This window comes from Carassius gibelio, chromosome A16 (assembly GCF_023724105.1).
Source record: "Carassius gibelio isolate Cgi1373 ecotype wild population from Czech Republic chromosome A16, carGib1.2-hapl.c, whole genome shotgun sequence".
Classification (NCBI taxonomy): Eukaryota; Metazoa; Chordata; class Actinopteri; order Cypriniformes; family Cyprinidae; genus Carassius; species Carassius gibelio.
The window spans coordinates 16,530,650-16,553,673 of record NC_068386.1 but is presented as its reverse complement, the minus strand read 5'-3'; the positions used below and the strand labels follow the sequence as shown (position 1 = coordinate 16,553,673).

The 23,024-nt window shown below is 40.1% G+C and overlaps 2 protein-coding genes across 3 annotated transcripts; both read left to right on the top strand.

Annotated features, from left to right (window-relative positions):
• The first annotated feature begins 47 nt into the window (after positions 1-47).
• On the top strand, positions 48-8,925 carry LOC128030780 (zinc finger protein 865-like). 2 transcript variants are annotated; one of them, XM_052618740.1, is made up of 3 exons: positions 48-413; positions 1,553-4,310; positions 4,422-8,925. In XM_052618740.1, the coding sequence occupies exons 2-3, from the start codon at positions 2,273-2,275 to the stop codon at positions 6,797-6,799; spliced, it is 4,416 nt and encodes a 1,471-aa protein (XP_052474700.1). In that variant the 5' UTR covers positions 48-413; positions 1,553-2,272; the 3' UTR covers positions 6,800-8,925. The 2 variants fall into 2 exon arrangements, with proteins under 2 accessions (XP_052474700.1, XP_052474698.1); XM_052618738.1 differs by having other exon boundaries at positions 4,410-8,925.
• Positions 8,926-10,585: 1,660 nt separating this feature from the next.
• Positions 10,586-19,766, top strand: LOC128030782 (hepatic leukemia factor-like). Its single transcript, XM_052618744.1, has 5 exons — positions 10,586-11,143; positions 11,392-11,642; positions 13,166-13,621; positions 15,754-16,007; positions 17,688-19,766. Exons 2-5 carry the CDS (start codon positions 11,447-11,449, stop codon positions 17,901-17,903), a joined length of 1,122 nt encoding a protein of 373 aa, XP_052474704.1. The 5' UTR covers positions 10,586-11,143; positions 11,392-11,446; the 3' UTR covers positions 17,904-19,766.
• Positions 19,767-23,024: the final 3,258 nt, after the last annotated feature.

Below are 23,024 nucleotides of genomic sequence, written 5' to 3'. Positions count from 1 at the left end.
ACGGACAGATAACGGGTAGCCGGAAGTGTTCCAAGGTCCGGAAACGACCAATGTTAAAATCTCACACGTCACTCGTTCTTTCTAAACCACCACAGACCGTCCAAAATATTTTAGCCGATAAAAAAAAGGCAAACGCAAAATAAAAAGTCATCGGTCGTAATACCATTTGATGCATTTTTCACAGGATACAAGTACGATAACTGCATCTGTTTTATAATATAAGGGACACTCGGTCTCATGCTATCGCAGCTCGGTTGCAGTGGAAACAAAGAGTCTGCTAACTAGCTGTAGCTAGAAGGCTAACCACTGGAAAACAGCGCAGGGCTGCTGGGGAACATGCACAAGGGGGGCAGGGTGGGAGACAGTATAGCAGGCCCTGTTCATCTTGACCAGGCTAAAAGATGGATGCGTAGGTAAAAAGGCCTATTTTATTGTCTCGACTGTGATTTCATTATTTGATTCATGCACAATAGGACAGTTTTGCTCCTGCATTATCTGGCTTGCTGTTGTTAAATCGCGCATCATGACGGCAAGCTAAGCTGTGTGTCCCTTTGCTGAATTTGTTGTATTAGCCAGCTGTTTTGCATGCTAACATGTTACACATAGCCCCAGCGCTAAACGATTTCGCGTCCATTAATACTCTGAAGAGCGTTTATAAAGTGCTATTAAATATCGAAGTGCATTTCCCCCATCCTACACTGTTTTGTTCTCCTATTACTGCAGATTCCGTAGAAATTGACATTTTCTTTTCTTTAGCGAGAAGCGATGCAATCGGAAGATGTAATAAGTGCATGAAATTCACCTCTAACCCTGACGATTCACACCGCGCTCAGCATCTTTTCAGCACAATGCCAACTGCTATAAAGTGATAGAACACTCGCTACGTGTAAATATAAGAAAAACATGTAAACATTTGGAAATGTGTATTATCTTACTGTTTTCATTTCGCAAAACGTCCGAGAACGTATTTCACACTACTTTTGTTTAGTATGTGTTGTGATTGTAAAATAACGTTCCTTAATTATGTACTGTACATCGAGTATCAGTTGGATATATCTGTTAATTTCTGTAATTTATATGATGTTGATAAGATTAATTGATGTTATACATTTATTAAATACGATGTAGTATTTCAAAGTGAATTATGAATGCCATAGTTATTATTTGTTTTAAGCTGAGATATATATGGATCACTAGAAATAATAGAAACTCAGTTTTTTTATGTTTCTGTTCTTGTGAGTTATTCCATTTTGCTATTTAAGAATACATATGAGCACAAATAAAATCATGGAAATGGCATGAGATGTTCAAGTGATGCACTTGGAACTTTTTCAGAGATGTGCCAAAACTCCCATAACTATTCACACACACAAGTTACATTTTCTGTCTATTAAACAAACAAACATTAAAATGCCTGTTGTAATAAACAGTCTGTTGTTGTTGTTTTCCATTTTTTTTATTTTAAATGTTTTTGTGTTTTTTTGAAGAATTGTACCAGAGTGTTTGTTTAAAATCTATAATTTAACATGTTGCTCCTTTTTTCCTCTCACAGTAAGAAGAGGAGTGGCATAAAGAACATTTTCACTGCCCCCAAGAATGGTAGTTGAGGATTTTGCTTCCAGCTATAGAAAAAAAGAAATATATATTAATTGAAACTTGGAAACGGAGATGTAAGCCACTTTAGCTAGAGTGGATTAAGAATGAATAGATAATGGATGTAATGAAACCAGCCTACCAGTCCTACTGAACTAAAAATTGTAACCAAGCAAGTGGAAAGTTTTCAATGAACTCTGACAACATTTAGCACTTTTAGTGCATTTCCCAAAATGTGAAAACATTATTGCATCTGATGCAGTTGTGGGATTTTTTTTTTCTATCAGTCCATATGTCTTTTCACACTTATGGAACATTCAGACTGAAATATTGATATCAAACTTCAACTAAGATAACTATGATTATGTGGAATCTGATGTGAACCCAAAAGGGGAGTCGACTTTGGTCATCTCGTAAGTGACAAATCCCATTGAAAAACAGCCTCTTGCAGGAATTACAAATTCATGTAACAAACAATACAAAATGTCCACATTGATTACTTCCCCGAAGAGTGAGAATGTGGATGGCCACTTTAAATGAAATGTGAGGTAGCACTATTTTTGAAAATGCTTCTGCTGCTTCTGGCCACAACTCCGTAAAAAAGCATCATAGAAACATTTTTGCTGCTCAGAGAGCAGAAGGTGTTGCCATTGCGCACCCATGTTTCAGTAACTGGGAGATGTTCCAGTTTGGAAAATACAATGTGGACATCATAGAGATGCTGAGTGGACACCAATCCCATCAGTTCAAAAGTCTTGGATTAGAGCGACAACTTCAACACCAACAGCAAGTGCAACTTCACCAACACCAGTTACAGCAGCAAGGTGAGACATCTGGGTCAATTTTGTCTGGACTTGGCTTAGGCTCACTACAAGCATCTAGAGGCAGTGCCTTTACAGATTCTGCATCAATTTTTGCAAAAATGAGTGCACCTCCTCCATCTCTGCCCCAGCAATCCCTCTCTTCATCCTCTCAAGGTTTGAGGAAATCCAGCAAAATGTCTGGAAACAGCAGTAGTAGTGGTGGAGGTCATGTGAGTGGATACCCCCAGTTTTTGCGCTCATTTCACCCTTCTGAGGCAACCCTTGCACAAGAGCAGTTACATTCAGGAGTAGGGCGATTTGATCATTTTGCCAGCAATAGTGGAAGTGGAGGTACTGGAGGGGCAATTGGAGGACTGGTTTCATCTGTTCCACCACCACCACCCCCATTGCATCCTGGCCTGTCAGTACCTCAGGCCTCCCCTGGTCCACCGTCTTCCTCCCCATCTCCTTCAAGTTCTGTTTCAACTTCCAATAACCCTCCCAGCAGTAGTGCAGTAACTACCTTTAGTCATCAGTTAGCAGGATCTCAGTCTGACGCCCGAAGCCTACATCAACAGTTTAGCTGTATGTTAGCCGCAAATCAGTATTTTCTTTCCGGAGTACCAGCCAATTCCAGTCTAGAACAATTTTTAGTTCAGCAAGGCAGTCATAACCATCTTGGTCTTGGTCTGGGCCAAGCTGCAGGAGAAACAAGTTCAGCCCTTGCGCCACCCCCCGCTCTTCATTCTTCACACACTCATGGTCACTCAACTACTCTATCACAGCCTCAACAGCCACCATCACAACAGCAGCAACTGCCACCTCACACTTTGTCTCACCCTCACCCATATCCACACCATACGCTGCACTCCTCATCGCAACCTTCTTCGCTCGGAGGTTTTGACTTTCAAGGAATTCCAGTACTCTCTTCAAACCAGCTAGCATCTCTAATGCAGCAGGAAGCTGGTTTGCCACTTCCACTTCCTCTACACCTGTCTTTATCAAAAGAGGAGGGTAAAGGTGATAGTGCTGGTGGGAGGAGAAAGAAAGTCATGGCTGGCTACCTGCCACAGAGAAAGCCTGAAAACAGCAACAACAACAGCAGCAGCCCTACAAACCCCAACAGTAATACTTCAGAGGGACTCAACCAAGAGAATTCACCAGGCTTGGATGGAGGTGGGGGTGTTAGTTTGTCAGGTATTGGCAGAGACCCTTCTTCTCACCTAACCTCATCGTCCTCTACTTCTGTTGTCTTATCATCTTCTGCATCCTCTTCTACATCAGCATCCATCTTGGTGACAAATGGCTCCAAAACAGGCAGCCATGGTACCATGCCACCTCATTCTCAGCCTGAACAAGAACCCCTTTATCATTGTGGTGAGTGTGGCAAAACTTTCACACATCTCTCTAGTCTGCGAAGGCACCTACGTAGTCATGAGCTAACCACAGCTGGCACAAGTGGCACGAGAAGTAACATTTTAAACCCAGTTCTGCATCCCTCCGATCCAAGTATTCCCCACTCTACTCAAGAGGGCACAGCCTCATCTTCATGTGGTAGTCTTGACAAGACTTTTCATTGTTCTGAGTGTGGAAAAGGTTTTAAGAAAAAGGGGCACTTACTGCAACATGGTGTCATCCACTCTGGCGCACGGCCCTATGCCTGCACTACTTGTAGTCGTGCTTTCAATCGTCGGGAGTCACTCACCCGCCATGAAAAAATACATGAAGAGAAACCATTCCGCTGTCCAGCTTGTGGTCGCTGTTTTCGGGAAAGTACATCCCTTTTGAACCATGCAGCCTCGGGCACCTGTGGCAAGACAGGCCGTGCACCAAGACCTAAGCATGAAAGTAATATAGAAAACAGGAGCAATAAAGCTGGGGGCTCCCAAGATGGAATAGCAACTAATGCAGTGGGTGAGTAACGTCTAGTGTAGTATATATTTTTGGTTAACCGGAGTCACAATTTTTCATAGGCACTGTGAAATTTGTGTGCATAGCATTATTACTGTTTAGTCTGTTATGCAGGTTCTTACCGGAGTGATGATTTCAGAGATGACTACAAGGACCAGCGCTCTCAAAGTAACTTGTACTCTGGAACAACCCCATGTGGTGGTGGCAGAATGACAGGGCCCCCACTTAGGAAGACACCATTAGCTCCTACTCTTCATCCACACCCACAAAACCAAAGTCAGCATCATCATCAAGAGCCACATCTCCCGCTTTCTTCCCTGTTAGAGGACTCTGAAGATGATGTAACTAGCTCTGTCAACAGTGCCATTTCTGCTATTAATGCTGCAGCTGCAAATTCTATGAGTGGTGATCTTGCCCATAGTGGAGGTAGAGGAGATGATCGAAGAGATATCATTGGTGGATTGCTTGGAGGTCTGGGTCTAGGGCCTCTTGCCTCACCTAGTGGTCCGTTATTAACATCTGTCCTGGAAAAGTCCTATAGAGGAAGTACTGACTCAAATGCAGTGACCCTCAACCAGCAAACAAATCCGCATGCACCTGGTGGAAAGCCCAAGCGCCCTCGTAAGCCTCGCAAGAAGAATGAACCTGGGGTGGTTGGTGCTGAGCCTCCTAAAAGGAGGCAGCCCTCTCACAGACCAAGAGTTTCTGTTGGTGATGTTAGACCGTATTTGTGTAGCCTCTGTGGTCGAGGATTTGCAAGAAGAGAGACCTTGCGGAGGCATGACAGAGTACACACAGGAGAAAAGTCTCACCATTGTACTGTGTGTGGCAAGTACTTCAGAGAGGCATTTCATCTTAGCAAGCACCACACAGTTCATTCTGGAGAGAAGAACTACAGGTGTATTCTATGTGGGAAGGACTTTGGATATGCTCAGAGCCTTAAAAGACATGGCAAGCTACACCAGAAAGGAGAAATTGAAGAAGTGCCAACAACGCCAGGTGGGGAAAACCTTAACAGCTATCCATCCTCTGGTGGCAGCTTGATTCAAGGGGGTCAAAGCAGCTCTTCTTCATTTTATTCATACACTCAAGATGTCAAACAACAGACAACAACCACTCAGCCACCTCCTAGACTGTACACATGTGCTATATGCTGGAAATCGTTCCGCCATCACTTTCACTTGACGGCACATCACCAAACTGTTCATGAGGGTGGTGGAGAAAAGCTGTTTTCTTGTGAGGTTTGTGGTAAGGCTTTTGCGTACTCTAACAGCCTTACACGACACAGGCTTTCACAGCATGGCTTAACACGGACTGGCCAGCCAGTCCCTCAGAGGAGTACAGGGGAAGACAACAGTGTTGGTGGTTCAATATCTGAAAGTGAAGCTGCTACAAATGCTTTGCTTCATATTGCGCCACCTTGTGGCACACATGCTGAACAACATGGAGTTCTTCATAGCCAGCAGGCTCCTCCCCAAACACAAGCTGGCTACTCCCCTCTGTTCTATATACCCAATACCAATGTTTCACACACTTCTTCATCTAATGCCTCCTCTTATTCTCATTCTCTGCCGTCAACTTCCTCAGGGCCTCTTCTTTGTAACCATCAGCAACAACACACTGGGATAAAGGGTGAACCCATTTATCACACTGGTCATGGGCATACTCTTACTCCAGACATACCTGTGCGTTCTCTTATGTTGCCTCCATCAGATCCACATCAGCAACACCACAACCCCCAGCAGCATTCAGATGAGATTCAATCTACACAACACCACACTTTTCAAAGCCAAGAGGAGTCGAGGAGACGAAAAAAAAAAAAAAAAAGACTGCAAGAGAGAGAGGAGATAGGCTACAAATGGACCCCGGCGCAAAAAGTAGAGAGAGACCAGGTGGAGATCTCCCTTGGGGAAAGGCAGAGAAATAAGAGAAGAAAACTTAAGAGAAAAAGGAGAACCGTTCACAGGACACAACATAAAATTAAGAATCGCATGGCTGTGCTCGTGAGAATCAGACATGGAAGTGGAGGAAGTGCAGTGTATGAACTGGGCCTTCCAGGTGGACTGAAGGTTAACAGGCTTCGGTCCCTCAAAGTTCCTCAGAAACGAAAGCCCTGTCCCCTTTGCCTTGGTGTTACCTTTTCTCAACAGGTAGCCCTTAAAGTTCATATAGCAGCTAGACATTGTCCTAAAGTGAGAGGCCTTCAGCATCGTTTGAAATGTCCAGTTTGTGGAAAACAGTCTCGCAAGTTCCTTTCAGCTCTCATTCACAGAAGCTCTCATTTAGCCAACAGAGCTTTTTCTTGTAAACATTGTCCGTGTCGTTTCTGGAATGCAATGCTCCTCACACGGCACAAGAAGGTGTGTCGAGGGACGTTGGCAAAGTTTCAACGAAATAGGGCTCTTTGTGTTAAATTAGTCATGGGATCAGCATACAGAAGGTTTGAGTGTAAACGGAACTCTTCTTCCTTGCATATGGAATATAGTCACTAAGTTTTGCCGTTAAACTCATTTCCATATGCACTTTGAGAACAGAAGTGTTGCGATTTTCACGAGAAGAACTGAAAATGTTTACTGAATACATCTTAGGCTCATGTAGGCATTGACTTTGGTTTTATGAGAGCATTTTTATTTCTCTCTCATTCATATTATATTTCCTCTTGTAACTTTGACCCCTGAAAATGAACACCTTCAACAAACTCACAGATGTATCAAAGACATTTGTTTTAATGAAATGCTTAGCCTACCCATCTATCCAATACCCCACTGGTCTTCTAAGAGGAAACTCTTGTTCATATTGAAATGATCCTTGGCTGGCAGTAGATTCAGTTTCTGTGATTTGGCGAATATTGTACTGTGCCCTTAAAGTAGGCTATTGCTCACCTCAATAGATGCTCTGTAGAATTATTCTGTCTATGGTATATATTGTGTTGTTGGTCTTCACTTAGAGCAAGTGTGGAGATGTGATTTTGTTAATGTAAAAAGTGCATTCAGTATCAGAAGGGGAAAAAGGGTCCTGCTAGGAGTATGTGTATTTTATTTTAAGGAGTATTTAAATTACTGCATGTTGGACATTAATGTCTATGCGTTGACCAGTCAACATGTGTGATGAGTCTGTGGACTCTGATAGGAACATGACAAATCCAATTGAAGATTTATCTTAACTCTTAATAGAGGAAACATAATAAATGAATGCATAATAATGATACATGCTCAGGGCTCCAGACTATTTGAGAGTAAAGCACTGAGCTCGAGTTGGCAAGCACACAACATTTACTTTTATTAACAACAGTTATGTGCAAAATTAAATATTTTATGGAAAATGTATATATTCTACTCTTATTATGGTTATCAAAGGAGAGCTTTTTACTTGCTTTGTGTGATTCAGTAGCAAATTTAAGAAAAGTTTGTTTTTCACATACAAAAGAAAATGCAAAAGAGTGGAAATCAATAACTAATAAGCAAAAAAGTGATGATCTTCTGCCATCTACTGGTTACAATGGTAATTTGATTTTTATTTTTATTTTAATAAGAGTTTGTTTATCACAAAGTAAATTTTGGACATCCCATTAAAATAAAATTTAAATTGGATCATTTTAAGAGCTTTAAAGTGCTGTAAATGGTTGTGTTAAATACTTGAAAGTCATTGAAAAGTGCTTGAACTCTCTCTCAAAAGGTTGTACAAACCTTACAATTGATAATAAAAATAACATTTGACTGCCTGCCACAACACCATGGTTATAGTTAGAGTTACTTCTTCTGATTTTCAATGTCAGCGCTGTTTGATCACTTTAGAACAAACGCTTCTCATTGGATCTCGCAGTGCTGTGCAGATCAATTCTGGTTCCCGAGTAAACCTCTGAGCTTCTGAGTTTCTGCAGCGCTCAGTTTTTGGTCCGAGCTGATAAACGTTTTGTTACACATTTGCTGTTTGATGTTTCTCATATGCAACAGAAATGGCAGTTGAGCAACGCTGTGGTCGCACCAGTGGTCAAAAATGGTCGCAGTCTGGAGCCCTGATGCTGGTGAACAATTCTTAATATCAAATGTGAGCCCTGTTTTGATTTATTTACTGTTCTTAAAGAAAACCATCATAAAGAAGGTAACGCCAGAATTTAACAAAAACAATTTTTCCCTAAATAGCCAGTCAAAGAACAAAAAAATGTAATACTGTCAGATTATTTAATTATCTCAGATTGTTACAGTTAAAACACATTTATGAGTAATAAAATGTAGCTTAAGGGTGGAATGTAAAGAAATATGTGTATTGTAATGTAAATTGTGTCAATATTTTATTCTGTTTTTTCAAGCAAAAAGTCAATTATCTTTTTATCATAGCTACACTTCAGGTAGTTGGAAGAGTGATTGTAAGAGTTAACACTTTAGATCAGGTTTTGATTAAGTGTATAAATGTGTGACAGTCTGTTCACTTGCCAACTATATATCCCATGTACTTTTCTCACCTTTTACGTAGAGATGCCAATCTACTTATAGCCTCTCGTTTTCTTTAAAAGAAGAAAAGTAATTCTTATTGTTTTTATCACTTTATTAACACATTATAAGCTGGTTGCTGAAGATACCTTAAACATTTAATAAAATGTAAAAATGTTATATCCTCATTAATTCCATGTAAATATTTGTTACCTAAGTATTTCATATTTATTTGCATTTGTATTAAAATAAGCTAAATATGCATTTTGCATACAACTGTATTGCATGGTTTACTGTTATTTATTTTATTTAACTTGTATTATTTATTGCTTCAGTTAAATCTTTGTTACAATGTTTAAATGTTTATCATCATATTATTATGTTGCTGTAAGATCATCATTGTACCATGTAGTAGTGTGATCTTACATTTTTTGTTGTAGTTAATATCTTAAGGGAATAGGTATGTTAGGATGTTACTCTAGATGGTGCCAGACAGAAAATGGCTTTTTGATTGGCAAATGTCATATCCTATTGCTAGAATACACACTGCTCATGAAGACATGATAAAAAAAAAAATGTAGTACAATTCTAATTTTATTCATCAATTTCTATATGAATCATGTATTGATCGACCTTCTTTCCATCATTTGACCAACACTGGTCAGTTTCTGTCTGGACACAATATATGATTTTTACCCCTTTTTATTGTAGAATTATATATATTTTTGTTAGTTTGGGAATTTTATAGAATACACAGTGCACAATATACAGTACAACAGAATAATGTGTGTTATGGCTGTGAAACGTAGGCTACTATTAGAATATTTGAGAGTGCTATTTTCCATGTTGATCAGTTGGTGGCAGCAAGGATCCTACAACCTACAAGCATGAAGCTGGGAGCACAACTGTCACATGGATTTAAACGCTGGAAGTGGGTGGAAAACAAGTATCGAGAGATTGTGTGTGTGTGTGTGTGTGTGTGTGTGTGTGACAGAGTGACAGAGACGGTGTATTCGCGTTGTGTATGTATGTATATGGGGGAAAACAAGGAAGAATAGTACGGGGGGAAATGTCGACCATATATTTGCATTATCCTATCCTCATTAATTAGTTTTGTTATATCTTTGAAAGCATATATAATAGTTTGAGTTTTGAGAAATCGTAAGACCTGCATTGAGCATTGATACTTTTGATACTCTTGTGGAGTTGGGTTCCTTTTCATTGGAAATATTTCCTTTATTTCTGAATCTTATGTGTGTGCGCGCGCCTCTCTCCTGGATTCACGCAGTTTCTGTTCTCACGCGGCTGTAGCATGGGTGGATAAGGGGGCGGAGCGCAGTTCTCCACTGTAGCCAGTGACTGGGCGCGCAGGGAGGAGTCTCTTTCCTGTCAGCCAATGGCGGTAAAAAGGACAGACAGTCTCAGCCGTGTCTCCGCGTGCGGACACCATGTGCAGAAGAGAGCGCGTCTGTGTTTCTGGGACACAACGTGTAGATGCCATCTCCTCTCATATGCTCACGTTTCCCGCGGATTACTAGTGAAGTGAAAAAGTGTGTCCATTCGCTTGATAGCCCCCACCCACCCCCCACAAAAGAAGCGCTCTGTTAGGACTGAATGTAAATACTTGAAAGGTTTTTAAACCCGCAAATAATTGCCCTATTTGTTCAGTCATAACTCCGATGCACTAAAGCTGTCCAATTTAGAAAGTGGTCAAATGTTCATGCGTTTGCTGGGTGCCTAACATAGATGTCATCGGGACAGCGGGGAATGAAATTATCGACCAATTTGTTTTTAATCAGTGCAACCATGTCCCGACGAGCGTGCCTGTCACGAGGGGGCGTGCCTCATTAATATTAAACAGCGCCGTGCATGTACTCTGGGAGGTGTGACGTCACGTGAGCGGCCCGTGTTCGTTCCAGCTGAGCGAAAAGCTCGAACGGCTTCAGCTCAAAGTGTGCGGTTACACACATGCAGAGAGAACTGAACAGAAGGGCTGACCACAAGGGGAAAAAACGATTGAGCGACTGAACGGAAAAAACGTCAACATCCCACCAATCGCACTACGCAGCAGAAATTGACTCAGCAACACTTTCTTCGTTTTGTTTTCATTTGTTATTTTGGAGACGACGCAAGAAGTTGCACGCATTCAAGAGTTGAGCGCGCATTCCTTCATTTCTACTGAAACCGTTGTATTCGGTTAATTTGTTGCGTTTTTTTCCGCATAGGTCTTGGACATAACGTCGTTATTTTTTGACATTCGTCTCTATTTATAAGTTCCAGCAGAAGATAAGCTGTCAACATTTTTCTGGAATTACTGGGGATGTATATTTCTATCCACTCGGACAATCTACAATCAAATGCAACCAGAATGGCTCAATTTGCTTAAAACCATATTTTCGAATAAAGGTAATTTTAAAATGAGTTTTCTTTGACATCAGATGTTCTGGTGCACGTGAGCCGCGCAGGTCTCTCCTCCTCCTGTCTCTGAAGTAAATGCGGTCTCGTGCAGGACTTGACAACTTTGTTTACTTTAATTGTACTCTAATGATTCGAATTTAATTCATATACGCCATATATTAGTATATGTGCTGATTGACCACAAACTAATGATTTTGTTGTTGTTGTTTTTCATTAATTTCACGTCTACACAACAGTATTGAATCACCTAAACCTCTAGCGGTCAAGGGAGCTCAATCCGGCTGACGTTGGATGATGGCCAGGCCGCTTTCACAGCTCCTACCCCCGGACCTTCCCTCCGCCGGAGCCAGTCCTCAGTTTGGCAACAGTAGCCAGGCGGGAGGCTCACTTAACGGAGGACACATAAACTCCACTGCAAACTTAAAGTCGCTCCTGCAGCTCCCTGTGAAGGGCGACCAGCGCGTCAAAGACTGTAGTGAAATGAAGGGTGAGGAAACGCACCTGCTTCCCTGACACCCTGTGTTTATTAAAACGCACTCCCTCTCAACCTCTTGTTTGTTCCCCTTTGGAAACTCAAAATATTGTTAATATGATTTTAAAGATTAGTGGTTGAACATGACAAATGACAGGGTCATGTGCAACTGTGCATATATCTCAGTGAGCCACAGACAGGACATCACATGGGACTTAGTTTAAGAGATAAACAAGGCCAGGCCATTCAGCCACAGCTCACTAGTTAGGTGCTTTAAGGTCAGCTGTTGGCTAAGCCGTTTTGTTTACAGGCATGTGTAATGCACAGTGCAACCACACAGATGGAAGTTTTCCACTGCCTGTGAAAACAACGTTGTGAATATTGGACAAGCTTCTTTATGGATTGCTGTCAGTGGCATTGTTTTGTACTGATTATCTGGTCAACATTAATAGAAAGAGAAAAACACCCTCTTACACCAGTGCCAAACCACTTTCTGTGCACACAACTTTTGAATCATTGTTAAAATGACTGGAGTTACTTTTGAACACCGTTATTATTCAAAAGGTACGCAAATGATTCAAGAACAGTTTTTGTGCTTTTGGTGTGGTTTATTGTTTTTAAGCTCGAGTATGGTTTTTTTTTTCTTTTTTCTTTTTTTTTTTGTAGAGAAGAGAATTCAAAGTTAAAACATGTTGCAGTTACATTTTTATGGTTTGATTTTATACAATATAGCTAAACCAGAAATTTCTCATTTTAAACTCTCTTTTCTGGTTCTGGTTTCCTCACCAATCCACCATAAAATGCCTGATTTAGCCTAAGTAATGTTGTTAAGATTTTAGACGCCACCCTAGAGTGTGTCAGACCCCTTCTAAATTCTTTTAAGACGGAAATATTTAAGACTTAAGATTTAAGACATTCAGACTGCAGTTTTCACATTATTATTAGCATTGCTTCACTACTGTAAATTAGAAGTTGTCTTTTATACCATTAAAACCAGTATCCGCATAACTCAATATACACTACACTATATCTCAGTCTATACCAGAGCAATGCATCATTGAAATATTGCTATGTTACACTAGTGTAATATTGTGTTAAACACAATTTACACAATTAAACACCTGCCATTGTTCAGCTGTATGGTTGCTGAACCACAAAGTTAAGCAGTTTCACTGCAGTGTAACATTGTAGTTTCTTTACCATGGTTCTACAGGAGTATATAAAAAAAACAGCAATTTTTTACACGTTTAAAGCAAAGTATTTCAAAGGTTCTTCATTTTGCATTGATGCACTGGGAGCTATTCACATGTGTTGACATTGCAGAGGTAGTTCTCCCACAGGGATGTGAAAGTTACTGGGAAGTGTTATTCTGTCCCTAACTACGTAAACCGAGTGCATCAGAAATATTGTTCTCTTGAAGTCTATAAAGGGCTATACGTGTTCATAAGAACAACTAGAATGACTTTTTAGATGGTTTGAGTGTTAAATTATGAGAGTAAAGTTATATGGAGATTAAGTTGGATTTCACTTTCTCATAGGTAAGGACAGATTGGATATCGATGAAGACTCTCTCAGTCGCTGTCCTCTGCGCAACGGCTGCAGCAATGGACTAGTCACTGACAGCAACGGTGCAGGCACGGGCAACTTCTCTAACGGCAACAACAGTTCCTTCCTGGGCCCGTTGCTTTGGGAACGAACATTGCCATGTGATGGCGGTCTGTTCCAGTTGCAGTACATGGACCTCGAGGAGTTTCTGACGGAGAATGGGATGAGCAACATGCACAGTACCTCAAACTCCACGTCGGCTCAGATTCCCTCGCAAAGCTCTCAGTCCGCTGTCCCTAACCAGGGTTCCCAGTGCCCCCCCACCTCGCCCCCACATTGCTCCTCATCCTCCTCACCGACATCCACCACCGCCTCTTCCTCGCCCTCTCTGCTCGGGCTGGACATGCACACGCCGCAAAGCATGATGGGAGCGGCAGACTGCTTGCATGGTGAGTTTCCATTGGCAGTTCAGAGATATTTTCACTAGCTGTGAAACATAAGCTAGACGTGATGTTAGAAACCTGCGAGATGAGCGGTCTGGAGGTAAGCCATCGAGCTGAAGAAAGGAAGCACTGTGAGCCGAAAATGAGGTCTACACCGTTCAAACACTTACCTCATTCTGCTTGAAAGAAATTCCCCTGGATTTCGGTCTGTTTGCAAGTTGTAAAAAGTACCAGGCTGTCCCTTGGGTGTGCGTTACTGTGTAGTTTCAGAGTATTAATGGTTTGGGTGTGTGTGTGTGTGTGTGTTGTTGAGTGTGTATAGATGCATATGGTGCGTGTTGTAGGTTTCACTGTCAAGAGGTTTGGGTGGTTTTTGGGAGTGAGTGTTACAGGGTGTGCGGCTTGTTTGTGTTATGGCGAAGGAGTGAGTTTTGTTTTATAGGTACGTGTTAACAGTGCATATTTTTTGTGTCATCAAAATTAATTAGCTGAGTAATGGGCTGTTTAGAAGGTGAGTGGGAAGTTTACGTGCATGTTATTAAAAAAAGAATGGGCTGGTTAGAAAAAAAAAAAAGAAAACACTGAAGCATGACTTGCAGGATTGACAAAAGGGATATACAGAGATAAATGGGGATGACAGCAAGTGAAAAGAGAGGTAAAGATTTTGATATAGAGCCGAGAACAAGACCGCGATTGAAAGGCCGGTAAGTAAACAGTGGGAGACACACAGGTGAGCCAGGAGCAAAGAATGAAAGGCAGAGACGCTGTGTGTGCGGTTGTGCTCGCATGTTTTTAAATCTCCTCCTCTTCTCACACGCTTGGTCCATGTGCGCTCGCTCAATCACGTGCAGAGGCAGGCAGAGAGAGAGAGCGAGGATGGGGGAGGAGCAGAGGACAGAGAGGAGCTAGACTGTGTGTGTGTGTGTGTGTGTGTGTGTGTGTGTGTGTGTGTGTGTGTGTGTGAGTAACAGACAGGGAGAGATTGAAAGATTGAGATGGAATGACTTAGTGCATGTTGATACTGTACTTCCGATTAGATGTTTGTTTACATTTCTGGAGTGGCTTAGAAAAGAGAGAAATAGAGATTTAAAGTGCTACTGGTAAATATTTGGAATGTTCTGTGCGATTTAAAAGCACATGCAGAAAACACCACATCACACATTTGCACAGGTTTTATGAAGCCATCTTAGAAAAAAAAAATTGTGCATGTGCTTCAGACAGTGGACAGTAAAGAGAGGATCGTTGCCAAATGGGGTTAAAGTTACCCTTAAGGGCACTTCATAGACTAAGATTAGGTTTATGGCTCAAAACATAGCAACAGTAGCTCAGTTGTGCTCATGGCAGGGTTCAGCGTTCAACGTGTGCAGAAATAATGCATTGTATGAAATTATCATTTTTTTCAGTATGTTATATCAATTTTAAAATATATATATTTTTTAGGATTTTCTAATACCACTGACAAATTGTGTATATCGGTCTCAGAGAATATTTTATACACAATTATTAAGAAATGTATATATTTGTTTTACCCCTTTTTCTCATTTAATCATAAAATAAAATTTATGAGGTTTAAAATTGTCCAATGTAGAAAAATAAACATAATTAAGATGTATATTATTTGAAAACAAGCCTTAATAGCAAACTTTGCTTCTAAATTAAATGGATCTATATATATATCTAATGATCTATATGTGTGTGTGTGTGTGTGTGTGTGTGTTACTGTTCAGCTCTTGCTTAAATAATTTAATTGTAGTGGTTTGTCTGTACATGGGTGTAAGTTACTTTTTTCTTTTCTTTTTTAAATATGGGGAAAATAACCAAAATATAAGTAAAAAATTCATACAAACATGAATGAATGAATAAATAAATGTAGTTTGGTTGCGTTAGCATAAATTCACAATCAAATTGTTGGAGGAACAAAACAGCCAGTTAAAATATTCTGAAATACAGAGTTTAGGGTAGAAATGTTGGCATATGGAAAAACAAGTGAAGGATTAATGGATTGAGTTGTTGTCTGCTATCTGTTGCTGCCCCCTTGTGGGTCCTTTGGGTAGTGTTTTGAGAGTCCTATCATTCTGAGTGCATGCACAAAGCAGCGTGACTTAATCAAAGCATCCACTTTGTGTTTCTACCATCAGGCACTCCATCTGGGAACTTGGAGCCAACGGCCTCACCTTCTTCCACCACATGTCCACCACTCCCTACTCCACCCATCGCTAACTGCAATGAAATGATGGCGCCCTTTGACCCTGATCCTGCAGACGTTGCACTGTCGAGTGTACCTGGACAGGAGGCGTTTGACCCCCGTAGGCATCGGTTCAGTGAGGAAGAGCTCAAACCTCAGCCCATGATTAAAAAGGCTCGCAAGATGCTGGTCCCTGATGACCTGAAGGTGAGAAGCTCAATGCAGCAGCATACTATGGACGTATAGAATTAATTATAAACTCTTTGCATGGTGAAATGAAAAGGAGATCCTAATATAATTATAAGTGGAGCATGTGCCTTCAGCATATGAACATGTGGATTTTGTGAAACGTGTACAATTTGTTTATAGACTCAATAACGCACAGTCAATATTATTGTGCAGCTGTCTTTTATAAGCAACAGCAGTCATCAATCAGTGTGTAGAGTTTTCTTACTGATTATTCGGCAAAGATTTACAAATAGGTTTTTATTATTTATTTTTTGTGCTCCACATTGATTGATATCGGCTGGAAAATTCCACCCTCATTTTGTTCAACAGGTCTGACGTTCTTAATGCTTCAGTGCAAATTCAGTAATACAGATAGCAGGCATGTCTGTATCAGTACAGACAGTGACACTGTGACATTGCCATTTATTAATAACAGTTGATTTCAAAATGAAGATATCATAATTGGCTTCCAAGGCCCATTACTAGCATAGTTTTAGAATTCTGAAGTAACCGGCAGTGATTTATAAAGCGTGTCACATTGACTTCATTGGGAAATGGATGGTAGCATATCTTATCATATCTCAAGACTAAGGCAGACGTCTTGGAAACCAGGGTTCTCAGATATGTCAGCTTTTTTGTTCAGCAGTCAAAAGGGGAAATTCCTTTGTAATCAGAATGACCTCTTCTCTGGGAACAAATGGATGTTTTGAATACTTGAAAAGGAAGCTACATTCTGAATGTTTTTATTTATATATATTTCTTAGAGTTAAAGGGATAGTTCACCCAGAAACCAAATATGTTATTTACTCATCCTGTTGTCATATGGAATTGGATCCGTGAAACACAAAAGATCATTATTATTTTTAGGAATATGTTCAACTATTGTTGTCCACAATTAAGTGCAAACATTTTTTGATATACTTGAATTTATATTTTGAATTAGCTTTTATATATATATATATATATATATATATATATATATATATATATATATATATATATATATACATACATATACATACATACATACATACATACAAACATAATTTTTTTTTTTTTACTTCAGTTGCAGTGATATTAGCACTTATTTTATTTGTAATTTTTCAAATTTAAGTTTTCCATCTAATCTTTATATTTTAAGTCAGCTTTATAGTGAATAATTTTTTTTAATAATTAAAACAAATTTTAGGTGTTAACACTGATTCAAAACAACACTGGACCCCATTGAGTTGCATTGTATGGACCTAAAACTGAGTAAATGAGGACAGAATTTTCATTTTTGTGTGAACTGTCCCATTAAATAATGGAGGCTTGTAAAAAGTAAATGCACTAGATTAGATTAAGTGAATAGATGAACTGATGAATTATATTTTAATCAATTCTAATCTATAAATAATTATTTGGATTTTGAAAAACTGACATTATTTCATGGTAACTGCCAGTCAGACTCATGAGAATGTATATAGTGTTTTAAACCCATGATTTGCTACTGGTTTTCTCATGACATTTAATTTAAGGTTTCTAAAAAGACACAAATAGTCTTTGCAAACAATTACATATGAACACACAAATCCCAGTCACACATCTGGCAAAGCTTCTCACCTACAACTGTTGGCAACCTATGTGTTCTAATGTGTTCTTTTATTTTTCTTTTTTAAGGATGAGAAGTATTGGAGTCGTCGTTGTAAGAACAACGAAGCCGCAAAACGTTCTCGTGATGCGCGACGACTGAAGGAGAACCAGATCTCAGTGCGCGCGGCCTTTCTTGAACGTGAGAACGCTGCACTCAGACAGGAAGTAGCGGACATGCGCAAAGAGCTCGGCCGGTGCCGTAACATCCTGAACAAATACGAGAGCCATCACTTGGATCAATAAGGAGTCGAAGAAAAAGTGTTCTGAGATGATGGATTGAGAAGACGATGAATGTCCTTATGATAGCTAAAAGACAGACGAAAGTGCATCATAAATATGGCATGATGTATGAAGAAGGCACAAGAGCTCGAGTTTTAAACTGGAGTGAGAGAGCATGTCACCTCTTCTTTTTTTTTCAGTAGGTACCATGGCGAGATTTTAATTACGGAGATAATTGTATATTTTTATATGATAGAAATATGCTCAGTGGGGAGAGGAAAATTTTGAAAATAATTTTTGTATATTTTCTATATCTTTTGGAGGGCTGTACAGTAGTGGCAGAGGGAACTGGTTGAGGTATCAATTGTAACATAAAATCAGGTTCATGTGGTATTATTATTCTTTTTTTTGAAGCGATCAACAATTGAAGACTTTCGATCTTGTGAAGGATAAAAATGAGGGGCAGAATTAAGCCTAGGCAGAAAATCAGAAAAATTTCAGAAAATAACTTTCTAGAAAAATTCAACTGTAAAATACTGAAAAAAAAAAAAAATATACATTTGAAATTTGTATAGAAATGTTAAAATAGATTTATTCAAGCACTTCAACCTGTGCGTATTATTTAGCAAAGGTGACAGAACAACCACGGATGAGGGGAATGACCGGTGCATCTCAACTCTTTGGGGAAGAATATTGTTTATCAGTCTACTGCTGATATTTATTTGTCATTCTCAAAGGAGAACGGAATATGTAATGATGGTAAAGAAAGACATGCATTCATTATCATATTTTAACTGCATTTATTGTGTTTATTCATTTAATGGTGAACTCGGTAGGATTCTTTCTCTTCTCTACAATGTACTTATCCTTTTATAGGAATCTACACTCACAGTTGCAAACAAAAAAAAACAGCTTACATCCACAATGTGCAGATCTTAAGTGAACTTGCAGAGGCTGTTCTTGCTGTGCAAAAACACAATTTGGACCTCTGTGGATCGAATATATGGGACATGACTCATCTGATTGCATAGAATGATTGCTTGTATCGGATGCACAGTAAACTGCATTTGAAAAAACAGGTTGATATGTAGACACACGTCTGCACTTTTGCACCTGTATGTGCACTTTTGTTGGAACAATATTGAATTTTTACAACCTGATTACCAGTGTCAGTACAAATGTTTCAAAATCTATTCGTTTTGTGGCTCCATGTTATTTCTCCAGTCATGTCTTGTTTCTTTCCTTAATGACCATTAAAGTAACTTCACTCATTATGAATTATTATTGATCTGATCATTATTACTATTGTTGTTAATAATACAAATGAATTGTTTCTGTTTGTTTAATTTCCTTGATATTGTCTTTCTGAATGCAAGTCTCCTCTCAGCTGTGGAGATTGTCACTTCCTGTTTGTTATAGCATTCATTGTCAACACCAGCTGAAAAGTGTTGCCATGACAGCCAGGTCAATTTGTGCATCAAAGGAATGCTAAAACAACAACAACAAACTCTGCTTCCCCAAAATGAATTGATTTTTTTTTCTCTTTATTTCTGTACACTAGCATTATAAAGACCCATCATAATATTTGCGCTGTCTTTCTCTTTTATGTGCATGTAGGTGTTGAAGCTAACTGCCTTTTTTTGCCCAGTAATTTGCCGCCTCAGAAACCATATACTTTTGCAGATGGATTTTGGGTAATGTAGTCCTTTACTTTTCTGCACTTCCACATGTGGATGACTATGAACATTTTGTGTTGTGACTTGTTTTTTGATGTACAAATGCCCTAATGCACCAGTGGTACCCACACTGCACCTAGCCAAAGTAATGCAGGGGAATGTAGTCTTTTTCTCCAAGACCACAAATAAACTCTTGTTCTTACTCACAAAACACTAAGGTGGTTTATTTTGCATGTCATGTGTGTGCTGCCACATGTAGTATCTTCCACTTCCGTACTAAATACATTTTCACAAATAAAGTGGCGACCAGGGTGATGCATGTTCTCCTTGTGTTTTACGCAGCATGAAGGAAGCACAGCAGTCTGTCAAACACAGATGATATTTGTAGAAAACCTCTAAACTATCCAGCTCACGTGTTATCATGGACTGCAGTTCGTAAAAGGCTATGTCCTTAAATACAAACATTTATAAATAAAGAAAATAAATGACATTTGGAATGCAATACAATTTAATATTATATATTTTATATTGTAGATAGATTGTGACTCGGTGGAAAAGCGATTTACTGAATAAGTGTAACATAAAGGAATAATGTCTCAAGCTGCTTCTCTCTTGCACATTGTGGCTGGAGCACCAGTAGATGTTTGGGATTGTTTATGATAGACAATATTCTCCTTTCATTCAAGGAATATAATGTGCCTACATTTTTTTTTACAGAATGTTTGTGGTTCAAACTACTCTGTAAAAAGGAAAACATGCTCAAGGCACTATTTTGATTCCTTCAATTTCCGCAGAAGAACCCAGACCTACTGAGTCACCCAAGGGGCTACAGGATGGCTTAAAGGGATCATATGATGCAATTTCAACTTTTCCTTTCTCTTTGAAGTGTTTTTGTGCATAAAGAAGGTATGTAAGTTGCAAAGACTAAAGTCTCAAACCCAAAGAGATATATAAAAATGAAGAGTCAACCACACCTGCCTAAAATGCCACATTCTATCATGCCCCCACAATTCTACATCACAACGACGCTGCTCAAATGTTCACACAAAGAAAGAAGGCGTAACTTTGATTCTTTCTGTTGCTGTCTCCATGTGAGGAATGCTCCATGCTGTCGCCATGTTGTTGAGACACTGTGTGTTTCCTTGTGAAAGCGAAATTACTTTCTTTGATCTTCCAAAAGAGGATATAACTAGAAATCTCCAATCCCAAATGCAGACATGGTGTTATGTTTACGCGGTGTGATGCAATTCAAAGTGTAAAAAGACAGCGGTACACCAATTACACAAAATAATGTTTTTTTTTTAGCAACATCAAATGACCCATTTTAAATTATTTAAAGGTGATGTATGTACAATTGACACCGAGTGGTTTAATTGCAGTCCAAATTCAAAGTATTGGAGAGGGTCTTTTTCACCCTGTGCCGGAGCTCTGTATTGAGAGAGAGGTTGATTGAAGTGGCTCAAAAGGGTGACATGTCATGGCGTTCAGGACCAGAGTCAAGTCCCAAGCAGGGATCATGGTTGGGGGGAGGGTTGAACCGCCTCACGCTGCAGAGAAATGTAATCACTAAATCGTTCTTGCCAACTGACTTCCTGTCAATACCTCTATGGGAGACGGAATTTTCCGCAGTGTATACTTTGAGCATGGAAGGCATGTGGCTGTCACCTAAGCACTTTTGTAAAAAGGACAGAATGAATGAGATTGAGCAGGTTGCTGGATTTATATTCTTTGAGCTGCACCAATTTGTGGAAACCTTCCATTTATGAGCACACAGGCACCTGGTGGATGGTGCTCTTGATCCAGATATGGTTCTCATCACTTACTGAGTTAATGATGCTGAAGAGTGCAGTCTCCGTTGAGCGGCCAAACATGTGAGTCCCATAGCACCAGATTGGGGTGCCAGACTGAGCCATTTATTTGGGAGAGGGGGTCCCTCCTCAGAGGAATAGGACAAGGAGGGTTCAATAACATTTTGAGAAGGTCGAGGAACCAGGGCTGGGTGGGCCAGTTCGGTGCAGATAGCAGAACTGGTTCCTTCTCCTGTCTGATTCTGCACAGTACATGATTTAGGATATTTACTGGGGGAAAAGCATACTTGTGAGCTCTTGGGCAAGAGTGGGCAAGCACCTCCACTCCCAGAGTGGAGGGCTCGGTCATGGAAAAAATTCCTGTACACTGAGTGTCCTCTGCTGATGCAAAAATGTCCACCTCTGCTCGTCCGAATACTTTCCAGATCATTTTCATGGTCTGGGGGTGAAATCTCCATTCCCCCTGAGTCACTCTTTCTCACACTCAAGAATTGACAAGAGATGCTTATTAGACCAGGCTTGTCACGAGCCAGAACAGATGCCTCCTTGGTGATTTATATATATGCTACCACTGAGATGTTGTCCATACAGATGAAGACATGTGTGTTAGAAACTTGAGCATAAAAACTCTTGAGCACCAGGTGAACTGCTTTAAGCTCCAGGCAGTTTATGTGCCTTTTTTCTCCTTGGCTGTCCAAATGCCAGACACTGGGAGGTCATTTCAGAGGGCTTCCTAGCCAGTGCAAGACACATTTGTCGTGATAACATTCCTCTCGCAATTCTGCCCAAGTGGGACACTTTGTGAATAGAGAGCTGTATTAATTCATGGGGTCAGGGTCTCTAAACGTGTGTCATTAATATACGTATTGAACCGTCTTCAGTTAGTCGAAATGGATGCATCTGAAGCAGTGCCAAATGGCACACTGCTGAGGCAGCTGACATCAGCCCCAGTGCTCTCTAAAAGCATTTCAGGGGGCATGACTTGCCTTCTTTGAACACCGCTTTAAATTAGAGAATCACTCTGGCACGGATTTAGCTGAGCTGGGAAAAAGCCCTGAGGGACTGATAGGGGCATTCAAAAGGATGGCCTTCTCTGTATCCTTCATGTCCAGAAAATTCATTTCCACCAGATGGTGGTTCAGCACCTAGAAAGGACCTCTCCATCCCTGGAAGACAGCGGAGACCAGGACAACTAGAGCCCCAGATCCCCTGTAAGACCTTGTCTCAGAGGACCACCAGGACAAGACCACAGGAAACAGATGATTCTTCTGACTTTGCTGCAGCCTGGAATTGAACTACTGGTTTCGTCTGGTCAGAGGAGAACTGGCCCCCCAACTGAGCCTGGTTTCTCCCAAGGTTTCTTTCTCCATTCTGTCACCGATGGGGTTTTGGTTCCTTGCCGCTGTCGCCTCTGGCTTGCTTAGTTGGGGTCACTTCATCTAAAGCGATATCATTGACTTGATTGCAAATGTTTGCACAGATACTTTTTAAACTATACTGAGATGATGACATCACTGAATTCAATGATGAACTGCCATGTTCACACCAAGCATGATAACTATAAAGATAACGATAAAAATATATTTCTAAAAATCATTCTAAATTTAAAAGAATAGCGGAGTCCACACCACAACTATAACAATAAAAGCACATAGGGAAAT